The 13792-nt window shown below is 32.8% G+C and overlaps 3 protein-coding genes across 3 annotated transcripts in view; 2 read left to right on the forward strand and 1 right to left on the reverse strand.

The window, feature by feature from the left end:
- LOC108912647 (spectrin alpha chain, non-erythrocytic 1) overlaps nucleotides 1–13792 on the forward strand; it is a 222883-nt gene that overhangs the window by 33452 nt on the left and 175639 nt on the right. The window lies entirely within an intron of this gene.
- Nucleotides 186–2414, forward strand: LOC111691845. Its single transcript, XM_023455242.1, has 2 exons — nucleotides 186–632; nucleotides 1606–2414. The coding sequence occupies exons 1-2, from the start codon at nucleotides 246–248 to the stop codon at nucleotides 2365–2367; spliced, it is 1149 nt and encodes a 382-aa protein (XP_023311010.1). The 5' UTR covers nucleotides 186–245; the 3' UTR covers nucleotides 2368–2414.
- LOC111691844 (protein ANTAGONIST OF LIKE HETEROCHROMATIN PROTEIN 1-like) lies at nucleotides 655–3006 on the reverse strand. The gene is made up of 2 exons (XM_023455241.1): nucleotides 2432–3006; nucleotides 655–1542 (listed from the first exon to the last, which is right to left on the reverse strand). The coding sequence occupies exons 1-2, from the start codon at nucleotides 2891–2893 to the stop codon at nucleotides 727–729; spliced, it is 1278 nt and encodes a 425-aa protein (XP_023311009.1). The 5' UTR covers nucleotides 2894–3006; the 3' UTR covers nucleotides 655–726.

Here is a 13792-nt window from a genome sequence, read left to right on the forward strand (position 1 = left end):
TAAGCCGGCCACTCACGTTCCGGTAGACCTGTGCAGGTACACCTGTGCAGGTGACCTGTCCAGGCCAACCGGAACGTGTGTAGGAATAAACCTGCGCAGTTAGAGGGACCTGTGCAGGCGACCTGAGCAGTATCGAAAATCGATTCGGCGTACCTGCGCCAGAGCTGCCGTACGGTGGACCGGAACGTGTGTGGCGACTATTGCCTGCGCAGGTACTCAGTTCTCTAATTTGTGTCTTTTTTGAAATGGCGTTAAGTGGTGAAGACCAACGCAGGGTAATTTCAGAGTTTATAGAGTGCTATAAATCTGAGCCCTGTCTGTGGCGAATTAAGTGTAAGGAGTACCACGATCGTGGAAAAAGGGAGGCAGCTTATAAAAAACTGGTGGAGAAGCTTAAGGAAATAGACCCTGCCGCTAATAAAGATGCAGTCATAAAGAAAGTTAATAATTTAAGAAGCAATGTTAGAAAAGAAAAGAAGAAATACGGAGATTCTATTAAGTCTGGAGCATCAGCTGACACAGTGTACCATCCTAAATTGTGGTATTACGATTTATTTGACTTTCTCAGTGACCAAGAGACGCCAAGGGAATCTACATCGAACTTGGATCCAGTAGAGGAAAATTCATCTGAGGTAAGTTAATAAAAGACGTAAGTAGTAGTTTTTATACTTTATTTATTGTATGTTTTACGAATGATGTTGATGGTAAGTACAGATAAAAAAATATTCAAACAATAAAATTATTTTGCCATGGTACCCTGCCCTCGCGGCAAAAGTAATGCATGAAATTTACTCTAACGTTTTTTGCTGTATCATTGATATTTCCCGGGTTTCGTTGCTCTAAATTTTCCATGTTAGAGTTAAGTGGATTGTACCCGTAAGTGATGATGCTTCCGTCTACAGTATTTTCTTGATGAACACATTCTTGAGGTGCATATGATCTTGGTGAATGTTGTATCAAAAAATTGTGTAAAACAACTGCTGCCATTACTATTTTAACAATGTTCTCGGGTTCTACATTAATTTGAGTATGAAATATACGAAATCGCGAAGCCAGTATTCCAAACGCATTTTCGACGATGCGCCTTGCACGAGACAGTCTGTAGTTGAATATTCTTTTTTCTTGCGAAGTCAAATCCGCTTGTCGAAAGGGTTTTATCATATCAGTGCGTAAAGCAAAAGCGTCGTCAGCAACAAAAACATACGGAAGATTTCTAGCGCTTTCTTTGACACGTTCTTCGCTTGGAATATGTAATTCACCTTTATTTAACATTTCGAAAAATTTTGTATTTTGGAGGACACCCCCATCTGATATTCTTCCATTGGTTCCAAAATCCGCTAAAATAAATTGATATTTTGCGTTTACAATTCCTAAAAGAACCATACTGTGTCGCCCTTTATAATTAAAAAATTCAGATCCACTTTCAGCTGGCGGAATGATGTCAATGTGCTTGCCGTCGATTGCACCCAAGCAGTGTGGAAAGTTCCATCGTTCTTCAAATAATTGTGATATTTCTTTCCATTCTTCTTGACTTTTAGGAAACTGAAAAAAATAAAAAAAAATAACAATCATTTTTAACAACTAATGATACATTTTTATTTTCAGATTTGGTCTACACAAGAAAATGAAAATTCACATATTGCTGATGATCTGAATTCTACATCCTGTGAGAGACCGTCTACAACAGACAACGCAGGTTCATCGACCGAAAATGAAAATGTTCCATGTTCATCAGGAGAAGGTAACACTTTCATTGCTCGATCAAGACCAGGTAAACAAAAGCGGAGCCAAGATTCCTTGACCAATGAAGTTTTGACGACTGTACGAGATCATTTTAAGCGCCCGTATCTGCAAGAAGACCGTTTTGACATTATCGCGAAAAGTTTTGCGATTAAACTGAGAGAATTGGACAAAAGACAGAGCCTAATCGCAGAAAAACTAATCAACGATGTTATTTTCGAGGCAGAACTTGGCCATCTTACACTACAACATAAATGCGTTAATATACAGGAAATCTCTGACGCAACAAATCGTAATGTGCAGCAATATCAACCAGCTATGTTTTCTCGCAATTCAGTCTCATATCCCTCATCACATTCATCCAGTCCTGGTCATACTATTACCCCTACAGCCAGTCCTAGTCCCAATTTTGTGCAATACATCCAACCAGAAACAAGTCAATTACAGCTTAACCCTAATTACAACTGTCAACGTTCTCAGTCGCAGCAGTTCTCTCATACCAGTTCCGCACAACATTGTTCTGGATATCAAGAACACCAACAGTCTTCCGAAAATGTAGTGGTTATGGAATCTAGTACAGAAAATTCTGCTGCTTCTTATCTTACCAACTTTAAAAGCTTTGATTAATGTTATTTAAATAATTAATACATTACACATTAAGAAATAATAATTTGTTGTTTTATTTGCTTACCTTCAAGTATTCTTTGCACAGAACTTTATACAAAGCAGCACATGTTTCAGGGATTATTTTTCCGAGAGCTTGAGGTGAGATAACTGAAGAATATTTCATGTCTTCGTAACTTCTTCCTGTTGCTAGGAATCTTAGAGTTACAGCTAATCTCTGATGCGGTGAAATACAACTTCTCATTACTGTATTCTTCTTTGTAATAAGAGGAGCAACCATAGAAAGCAATTTTAAGTATGTTTTCTCGTCCATTCGTAGATAATTTTTGAAATCTTTAGGTTCAAATCTCAACTCGTTTAATAAATTTATATGACTGTAATTTCTCCGCTTTAATAACCAGTCTTTGCACCATTTTTCCCGTTTCTTCTTGTTCTTTACACGTCCATTTACAACTAATAAGAGGCCTAGCAAAGCCAACGCGTCCGCGTCATCTTTCGATGCCATTGTCATCGAACGAGAGAATACCATGGAAGTGAGAGAATCGCTAGAATTTCACCATAGCGTGTGTGGGTATTCAAAGGTCTCCGGTCTACCTGCACAGTTTCACCTGCACAGGTGTACCTGCACAGGTCTACCGGAACGTGAGTGGCCGGCTTTACCCGGACGGCGACTTTTTGTGTGACATCCGAGTTCACACGTAGAAAGTTCGTCACAATCTTTCATACACCTGGATCACGGTTTCTGATCATTTATTCAAGAACCATACAACGGAAAAATCAAATTTAATTATTTTCCCAAATGCATATTATTTATTGAATGAAAATAAGTGCTATAAATGGATTCAACTTTTCTATAATTCTTGAGATATTAGAGCAAAATATTTCTGCAAAAAAAAACATAATTTTGATTGCAAATAGTCCATTTATGTAAATTTGAAAATAAAATCGTCTTTAACTTCAACTAACATTATTTTTGACAGTGGAAATCCCATAGACCTTTCGTAATTCTGTTTTTGTTCAAATTTTACATGAAGTTGGCTGCTGTGAGGATATTGCACTGTACCACATTTGAAGTCTACTATTTTCAGTGGTTCGTGAGTAATAATCGAAAACTGTGTTTCAATCCATGAAGTGGCAACTTTTTCAAGGGGTGGTAAGTGACTCGAGTGTCGAAAACATAAAAAATATCAGGAAGTCATAGAGAAACACCTGCATCTTTTCTCATCCTATAGCTTCTGAAACTTTCTTCTGCAATAAGTAAGTCATATTTATTAATACAGGGTGTCCCGAAATTCATGCAACAAAATTTGGTCACAGATTCTTAGGACTAATTTAGGGAACCCGTATTTTTTATTTTTACCCTCTTTCGGAGTTACAGCCCCCTGAAGTCCGCCCCTAAGAATAATCTTTTTTATATATATCTCAGAACCCTGTTGTACGAGAATCACTAAATTTGGTACGCAGGAGTTTTATGACATGTGGAATTTGATGGTGCAACGTTTTTTGACGGAGAACCCCCTTAAGACAATTTTTCGTGGGCCCTCTTGTCTTTGGAGCCAAAAAAATTTGGTCGCATATTTAAATTTCTTAAAAATTATCGGTCCACTAGAAAACCATTAAATTTACAAACTTTTTGTCTCTTTATACTTTTTTCGTAAAACGCAATGTTTTCGAGAAAAATGTCGAAATGTGATTGAATGCATATCGTGATTACTAATAATTTAAAAAAAAAATCAAATTTGCGACCAAATTGTTCTGGTTCCAAAGACAAGGGGGCCCACGAAATAGTGTCTTAAGGGGGTTTCTCGCCAAAAAAAGTAGCACTGTGAGATTCCACATGTCATAAAACCCCTGTGTACCAAATTTAGTGATTCTCGTACAACATGGTTTTGAGATATAAAAAAGACTCCTTAGGGGCAGATTTCAGGGGGCTGTAACTCCGAAAGGGGGGGGGGCAGTTGGTAAAAAGAAAAAATACTGGTCCCCTAAATTTGTTTTAAGAATCTATGACCAAATTTTGTTGCATGAATTTCCGGACACCCGTATAGGAGACTAGCTACCTGGTAGTATCTGAAATTGCCTATTTCTTAACCTTACTGTGAAAGTCTCATATGGATTACTTAAGGGCGTCAAATTCTTTAAATAGTGTTTTCCACAAAGACAAATAATTTTAATAATTGAATAATCTAAAGCTTATCAAATAATAGGAATGTTATGTCATGCCACCTGAATATTTTCAAAGACACCGCAGCAAAACGAATAAACAGGTACAAAAAACGATCAAACCATCAAGGTTTTAGGTACTGAAATCTACGAAAATACTTACTTTTTTATATACAACTCCACATGTAAACATTCTTTACTGATTTACTTAAAATTTAAATAGTAACAATGAATAAACAGAACATCAATGATTTTATTTTTGGCTTACTTTTGTTCTACACGTTTTACTTTTCAAGATTTCAGGACCTACCTAAAAACGCCAGAAATTTGACTATTTCTCGGCCAGGGATATGGCCACCTCAATTACTACTATTCGAATGCCAAATAGTGTCATAATCACAATTTTTACAAATTTTGTGATCATAATTTACTTTTGCGAAGTTTACACCAGTTTAATTCTCTTTTATATAATTATTAGTATATTATCCTGTTTTTTTAAAATCTACCATCTGACATTATATGCCACCTACTTGACAACCATTGGTCCTACTCCACATACTTTCCTTCAAATATTAATAAATATTTCATAAGTTTAACAAAATTTACAGGATTCTCCTTAAAATTTTGTACAAAATTTCCTCAAATTAGATGATTAAAATAAATTTTTAATTTACAATCAGAACATTTTAGGCGTATGTAGGTAGGTTGTCCATATTTGCCTGAGTACACCTATGTGACTAATTGTCCAAGGATTACGTAAAATATGTAGTACATCGACAAGAACACCGTTCATTTCTTGATTTAGTAGATACATATAAATCATTTATAAGCGACAGTTATTATTACATTTGAGAGGTAGGTATACTCATATCCTTTCTTAATGTGACAATGATTATCTTAAATTATGTGTACGGAAGAGTTACCAAACAGTTCCTTTCAAATTTATTCCTTCGATCTGCGAGACTTTAATTAATTCTTCTTTCAATGAAATTTGAAATCCAAAAACACAAAACCTCGACGTTTATTTTGAATGATACGTCTGAATATCGAAGGATTTAAGAAAGTGATAAGCATATGGCCGGCCGTCCTTTGGATGCGTTTTCGTCCAAATTATTTTCGTCAGAAGTCGCGACTCATAATTTTGTCAGATTTCTCCCACTGGACAAGTTTTTCCTTTGTAGAAGTCAGTCGTACATACCGATTTATCAAATCAGCATATTATAGTTGTTAATAATATGGATGATTATATATTGGAAAATAGTTTTCTTATCCGATTTCTGACGAATAAGTTTTCGCTAGACGGTATTGTTTCAAATCTCGTCTGTTTTTTTGGATGGTGTTTGTTATATAAGAATACGATTTTCCATAGTCTTGTATTTTAATATTTACAATACTATTCTGTATAATCTTTATGTTTCGCACGTTGTAAAAACGCTCTGTTGTGGTTGACTACTTTGTGGTGTTTTTATATAACTATTATACATTCTGTTACAATGCAGTATATTTTTATCTAGCATATTACTTGGTAGGTAATAATTACCACATATTTGTTATTTTAAGTAAGCAATAATTGCACATTAATTTGCATTTAACTATTCTTTGTTACGGATATAAAAAATGATGAGGTATATAAAACATACAAACGAAAAGAATAAGAAAATAATAACAGTATAATAATTATTGTAATATTTTAAATGAATTATGTGCAATAATTATAGTTATATTCTATTTAGCATCAAACAATGAACTAATAATCTCTTTTCAACACATTATTCTTCTAGCACTCTTTTTTACCATATCTCCTTTATGCTGGGGCCACAATAGCGTTAACGTGTAACGTCCATTATCGCTATATTTATTGGGTTAGAAATAATATATAAAATTAGGCGGTAAATTGAATATCTGCACTTGTATTTGATGTCTACTCAATAAATAACGCGTTATTTGATAAAATAATTTCATCGTGGAGATTGAGGCCGTTTTACAGCTGTATTATATGAGCGTCAATTATTATTTTATGCTTTTTGTCTAGGATCCGTTCTTCTAAAACCTCTATTATCTTTTCGTTAGACCAGTCCTTTTTTATGCAACCGTATTAAACCATGCTCGAAGCTCTAATGCGTTGCAATAGACAATGATAGTGTAGCCACATCAATGCGATAAATGACGCGCAAATCGCTTTGATGTGTCAAAAAAGACCTCCACCCGTGTTATCGCCTAACGTCTAACGCCATTAATAATAATGAATGATAAATTAGCGGCTAAGTCGTGGTTACACCTATGTTTAATGCAAGATAGTGCGATAATTAACGGCATTAGACGTAAGTGTGGCCCCAGCATACACGCATTAAACCTTAATTACTTATTACTGTATAGTATTTCCGATCTCAATTGAAGAACCAAGAGGTTGGCAGTATGTACCAAGTTCAGTCGCTGACGCAGCAACTCGGCATTGAAGTATTTGAAAAACTTGTTCCCATATTTATTTAGCCATACCCATATACAGGTCTGATCGAACTAAACGTGGAAGTGGTAGAAATGTATACGCTCAGTTGAAGAATGCACGCACGGGCAAACGGTGTATAACACAGCTGTACTGGGCGACTGGGCAATGAATCTCAATTGTTGACAAGTGATTGACAAATTGCCTAGCAGTGCAGTGCAGCAATGCGGAATTTGGTGTGATTCAGGTAATTTTAATTTATTATAGGCACCTATTAATCATTCGTATTACAACTATAAAAGGAAGATATTTTGTTTACTAATATTATTACCACGTGGCATTTTGGAGACCTTTTGAAACGGAACAAAACGGCATTTACCATCAATATAAAAAAATTGTTTCAGGACATAAATAATTAAAATATGTTGTTGGCCAAATAAATATATATGTAATAGAAATTTTCGAAACATTATATACAAATTATACAGGTCAACAATGGGAAAATCGAAAGCTGATGATACTACATGTAAAATGGTGACCATTGGCGCAAACATGCCTTATCCGAAAATTGATAGTTTCGGAAATACAGGATGTTGAAAGTTATAATTTTAAATCGTTTTTTGCGTTTATTCTGAAAATATATAGGTTAGGAACTTGAAATTTTGTGAAACTATATTTTTTTAAGCGACGAATAAGATGCGTGTTGCAATTTCAACGTTGCGCATAGAGGGCGCCACTTTTGCTTGGCAACCCAGAAGTCTGGACTTCAATCCTCTTGATTTTTTTATTTGGTCTCGAATGAAAGATATAGTTTACAAAGAATCTATTGGTTCGCATAAAGAGTTGTGGCAAAGAATACAAGTCGCTGATAACGAAGTCGGACGCAATTCCAATTCAAACTCGAAGATCTCTCAGAAAACGTTGGGTAAAGTGTATCAGTGTCAACGGTGGATTCTTCGAACAATTACTTTAAATTATAATTACGTATTTCATTTGTTTATTTTTGTAATAACATGAAGAAACACTTAGTTTGTTTCGCATTTAATTTCTCGTATTATCAAAAGATAGTGTTCGTTAACTCTATTTTTCTCGAAAACGGATCGAGATACTGAAATGAAACAAGAGTACGTAATTAATGGAAAAATGATTGATCTTTCAGGTTTTGAATGAAGTTTCATGTTTGACATACAGGGTAAAAAGTTATTAACTATATTTTCGGTAAAATTGGTCGTAATGGCGCTCTCTATGAGCAACGCTGAAATTGCAACACACATCTTATTCGTCGCTTAAAAAATATAGTTTTACAAATTTTCAAGTTCCTAACCTACATATTTTCAGAATAATCGCAAAAAAACAATTTAAAATTTTTAACTTTCAATACCCTGTATTTCCGAAACTATCAACTTTCGGATAAGGCATTGCCACTGGTTACCATTTCACGTGTAGTATCTTCAGCTTCCGATTTTCCCATTGTTAATGAATCACCCTGTATAATGTTTTACTTTAGCAGAAAACTTTTTTAGGGACGCCTATAAAACTCATTAAATTTTTTTGCTGGGCGTTTTTATACATGTTCAACTGACTTCAGAAATACTACAATACTAAGAAAATGTTTTATTTAAATGCATAATTATCTAGCGTCATTTTAAAGAAAGCATATTGAACCTTGCCTATATTATGTGTATTAAGTTACAACATTTAAAATTATCAAAAAATTTAAATTCCCTGTAACTTTAGTTGTTACACTTTCTTTTGAATTTCAAAAAATAACAGAAGAACTAGAAGCAGACCATTTTCACGGAACCTAATACAGATAATAGATGCTATTTGGAATCACAATTTCCAAAATGATTTTCTAATTCAAAACGTTTTAAACTCCTCCATTCTGATTTATAAAGCATTATAACTACATTTGTAGCATTCAGGTACGTCTGTTGCTTCATATTTTTCATGAAAAGTAGAAAGTACGAGTAATTCTACGTTTCTACATAACTGGGGTATTGTATATACAACTACTAAAAATTCACTGAATTCCTTATTTTAGCAAACAATGGGCGCTAACTAGTGTCTCTGATTGAAATTTTAACAACGCAATAAAAAGTACACACTCTCATTTTATTTGTTACAGTCTACCATTGTTTAAATGCGTGGGATACTTTGTTATACACTTCATAATTTCGTATGTTTTTCTTGGAACTTGGTTACAGACGTCAGTTGTTCACATATATTTTTTTAATATTGTCTGTACACAGGGAGGTTCTTAAGTATGTTCTCTTAATAAATGGAATGTTTATACCATTTTAATATTTTATATACAGGGTGTTAAAGATTTTTAATTTCTAACTATAAAAAAATCGTGCATACCAAAGTTCTAGAAGCATTTCTTAAAATTTCAAAGAAATGGATATAAAACAAAGTATGTATATGTTTAAGCAGCGTTAATAAAAATATGCATACAAAGGAAATTTTTGTTGCCATACCATTAAAAAACTTTTTGTTTCCTAAAAATCGTAAATTTTAAACCACATATCATCATGGTCGTGATAAAAATTGGTAAGTTCTTACCACGAACATGAACTTTTCACACAATTTTTGTAAGCTAGCAGAAAATGACTCATCATAACTAAACATTTTTACACCTGATTTAAAGGAAGAGTAATTATTGCAAGTTTGAGTAAATTTTATTAGAATATTAGCTTAGAATGTAAGTAATATTATTTGTATCATTAATTATTCCACTTGATAATACAGGAGTGCAAATGAGTCGATAATTTTGTAATTTTCTTTGTTAATTCACAAAAGCAAGACATAATTGTAATAAATTGTTCACAGAAGTTTAGACGATTAGGTATACTTCTTGTATCTTTTATCATCAGATCTGTAACCTTTTTTTTTGAGATTAGAGAAGTATAACATAAAAAACCTAATTAAAGGTGTAAGGAAAGTATTGACAATAAATATTAAGTAATTATACCAGCATATTTACATATCTGCGTTTTTGCCCCAAAAATTGAAAGAATGTGAATGGTTTGTTTAAAAAATTTAAAATAAAAATTTTATTCAAAAAATCGTTCATAAACAATTTTAAAAAGAGCAAAAAATAAGATTTTTTTTTTACTTTTTTGACTAAGTTGTGAAAATCTTTATTTATTAACAAATAAAACTTCTGAAATATTTTTTTATTAAGTAAAGAACCAATTTGTTGTAAATATAAGAATATCAGAATTATAATCATTATTATGTTTAAAATATTAGTCCAAACACTTTCGAAAACGCATCAATTTGAAGGGAGTTTTTTGTACAGCAATTTTCTTCTACCTACTTCTAAAAAAAAAGTAAAAATTAGTCAAAAAAGTAAAAAAATCAAAAAATCTTATTTTTTGCTTTTTTTTTTAAATTGTTTATTAACGTGTTTGGCATAAAATGTTCCTTTTAAATTTTTTAAATAAGCCATTTGGGAAATTCAATTCTCTAAATAATTTTTCCTATGAACTATAGTGAAATTTTGCTTCGTTTTCGAGCTACAAATAAAAAACTGAAAGGGGTGCATTTTCACCCTTATTTCCACCCTCTAATTTAATGGCATTCCGCGGTTTTTTCATCTAAAATGACCTTTTGAACGATTCATGCAATAAAATTGCTTGAACGTCATACTTCCTTTTAACTGTTTTTTTGGGTATAAAGGAATTGGCCTATTAATGAATATGGAACCAGTGCAACATTAAGTTGTGCTTTATGCATTTCTTTAGATATGGAAAGGCAAAAAAAAGATAAAGAGGGTAGAATGTTATGCTATTATCCACGTGTAATAAAAAGTAGTGATTAAATTATGATAAAGGTAACGAGATATAATTTCATTGCTAGAAATAATAAAAGGAATTAATTATTCTAGGAATGAGGAAGAGAAAAACGGTAAGAATTCTAAATTATAATTTAGTCTTTACGAAACGAGCTTATCAAATTCAGTTCCAACCTTGACCTTGAGTTGTGCCGTGGCACAGGTATTAGAAACGTTAGGTGAATATCTTGGAGAAACCATAATGGAATTATTGGTACGGTACTGAAATAACCGGTGATTTGGTTTTATTCTTCGTTGGCAGAGTGGTTTTCAAGTCATTCTGCACATCCATCATCAATGTCTACGTAATTTGCAGTTATGTATAAGTTTTTTTATAGTTGATTAACTCAACCTCTACGGACGTTCCAATCTAAATGGTATAAAGCGGGAGAATTTGGGTCACTGGGTAATATGTCTCTCTTCATGATTTCTTGGTTAACCCGACAGATGATACTGCTACTCGTTTAAGAATTTTCTATTTGCTTTGTAACCTTCTAAGAAAGATTGTTGAATGGAATAAAATGGAATGAATTTTATTGGTATAAATTGCAGTGGCGTGTTATATTAAGCTCCTGGGCAAAATATTAAAATAAAATCATATTTCATTGTACATATTATTAAAGAACCCTAGACAATGTTTAGATATTTATTTTTGAGTTTATTTCTATAATTTGTTTTTAGACAAAATTTAAAGGGAAGGAGATACACGTAGTCTTCATTTTTTCTCTTGTGACAGGGATCCGTTTGTTCTTTAGATAATTGGAATTACTCGCCTCCAATTTATTAAAACCGGTCTTCCTGGAAAGTACCTAATTATTTAGTTGTATATCCTGATTATAACTATGGTATAAGTTTATTTTGTAATTCCCTCTCATGTAGAATATACGTTTGGATATTTTTATATAAATTTTGGGCACTTTCATATTTTGAGAATTTTTTCATTTGGTTAATTTTGAACCGATCACGTTATCATTTTACTGAGTCTGTAACAGTAATTGAATCAGTTTTGCAAGTGTTACTGACATAATTTCAGTATGTTAAAATTTGATGTTTATTAAGAACCCCTTAAATTGAAAAGGTGGGTCCGCAAATCCAGTTTCCGGGACACAGGGTGTAAATTAATTAAAAAAGAGTTTAATCTTTTCTAAAATAATTGTGAAGACGCCTAATATACCGGGTGGGGCATTTATATTGAGACAAAATAATATCTCGGTTGACTCGATTATTTTGAAAAAAGTTTCAGACAAAAATTGTAAGGCACCGAGGGGGCCATTGAAAGGTTCATATTACGAATTCCGGTCTAGACCGGAAGTAGTGTTTTTAGACCTGAGGCAAATTTTTTTTTAATGGAAGCACCCACTTTTTACCACGGATTTCGATTGAAAAACGAAAAGAAATACTGTTTGTTATTATTTTTTCGATTTAACTCATAAAAAAAGAATCTTGAAACAACCTAGTGTTGGTAATACTTTAAAAAAAAATGTTTCATACGAAAGTTGTAGGGTGAAAAGGGGGCTATCTTGACTAGACCTTGAAAATTACCTTGACCTTGACTTCAAGGTCGTTTGAAGATCACATACAAAATTTTAAATGGGACCTTCTTTTTTGACCTCAGAAATTACAAGAGCGGAAAGTTTTACAATAAGATATGAACTTAACCTCAAGAACAAGATCAAGGTCATTTTAAGATCGAAAAACTGTATAATTATTAACTACTTTTAGCACTACCCAGGAATAACGTGGACGTAGTAGTTTTTTATTCCCTTCGGGATGCTTGTTTTTGGTGAAATGAAAAAATTCAGTGAATTAACATAAAAACAAACAGAAATTCGACTCCACAGAATATGTTGAGATTTTTTTCAATATGTCTAACTCGTTAAGGTGTTCCCAAAACAGCGTTCGTTTTTTTTAGGTTAATGATAATTTTCAATTTATTAGGTACTTTTTTAACTTATTATCGTTACTTCATTAAATCTAACATAACTTTCGCAAAAATGTTCATATGATATTTTTTCTAAACAATACGATTTTTTGTATAAAGCAATCAGGAAAAGTCCAAGAAACTTATTTTCGGGTCAAAAAAAAAGTTAAAAAAGTAATAAATCAAAAATGGTTCGTATTTCGAATAATATGAAAGATTATTTTTCTTGGAAACACCATAAGATGTTGCAGGTAACAATCGATAGATAACTGATTGGACAAGTCTTTAATCTAATCATTCTGCGTCAAATCCCTTCAGAGTTGTTTTAGAAAAGGTGATATTTTTTGCATCACCTCTTTGTCTAAGCACCTAATTAACATCCTGTATATATATATATACGATATTGTGGTTTTGATTTGTTAGAAAAATAATTTTTGAGCTTTTATTTATTTATTTTTTTGCTAAGACAAAATCAATTTAATATTTCAAAATACAATTCAGTTATCTAGAAGTTGATGCCTAATTTTTTATAGTCTTTCTCTTATAATAATGACGTGATTGGCCCAAAATTAATTGACATTTGATTTGACAATGTAATGAATTAAATAATTTCTAGTAAAAAGCCACATATGGTTTGATTAGCGTTTTATAAAGGTTTCAGGTTTTATTGGTTGTTTAGAAAACATTTTGGCTTAAAACGTCTAATTATTTCCTGCAAATAGTTTTTTCTCTGGCGCAAAGTTTTATTTTCATTAAGTATATATAATTTCGAGCGATTTTTTCCAATAACTAAGCAACCTCAAGCAACTGCCATGCCAATGTGTAGGTAGTACTCCTTGTTAAAGGTATACGACCGGCCAGTAAAAATTCGTGATGAACTATTCCATTGTAGTCGAAGAAAACGGTTAGGAGGACCTTCACATTTGACCATATCTCGCCTCATCTTCGATGTCTTCTTGGCCTTCCTGAAAACATTTGTACATTGACAAACTCGTGACTGTGACAAAGTATCGTCGCCAAAGGTCTTCTTTAAGATTTTGAAGGCTTTGCAGCATTTAATTCC

Source organism: Anoplophora glabripennis, unplaced genomic scaffold (assembly GCF_000390285.2).
Source record: "Anoplophora glabripennis isolate ALB-LARVAE unplaced genomic scaffold, Agla_2.0 scaffold547, whole genome shotgun sequence".
In the NCBI taxonomy this organism is placed as follows: Eukaryota; Metazoa; Arthropoda; class Insecta; order Coleoptera; family Cerambycidae; genus Anoplophora; species Anoplophora glabripennis.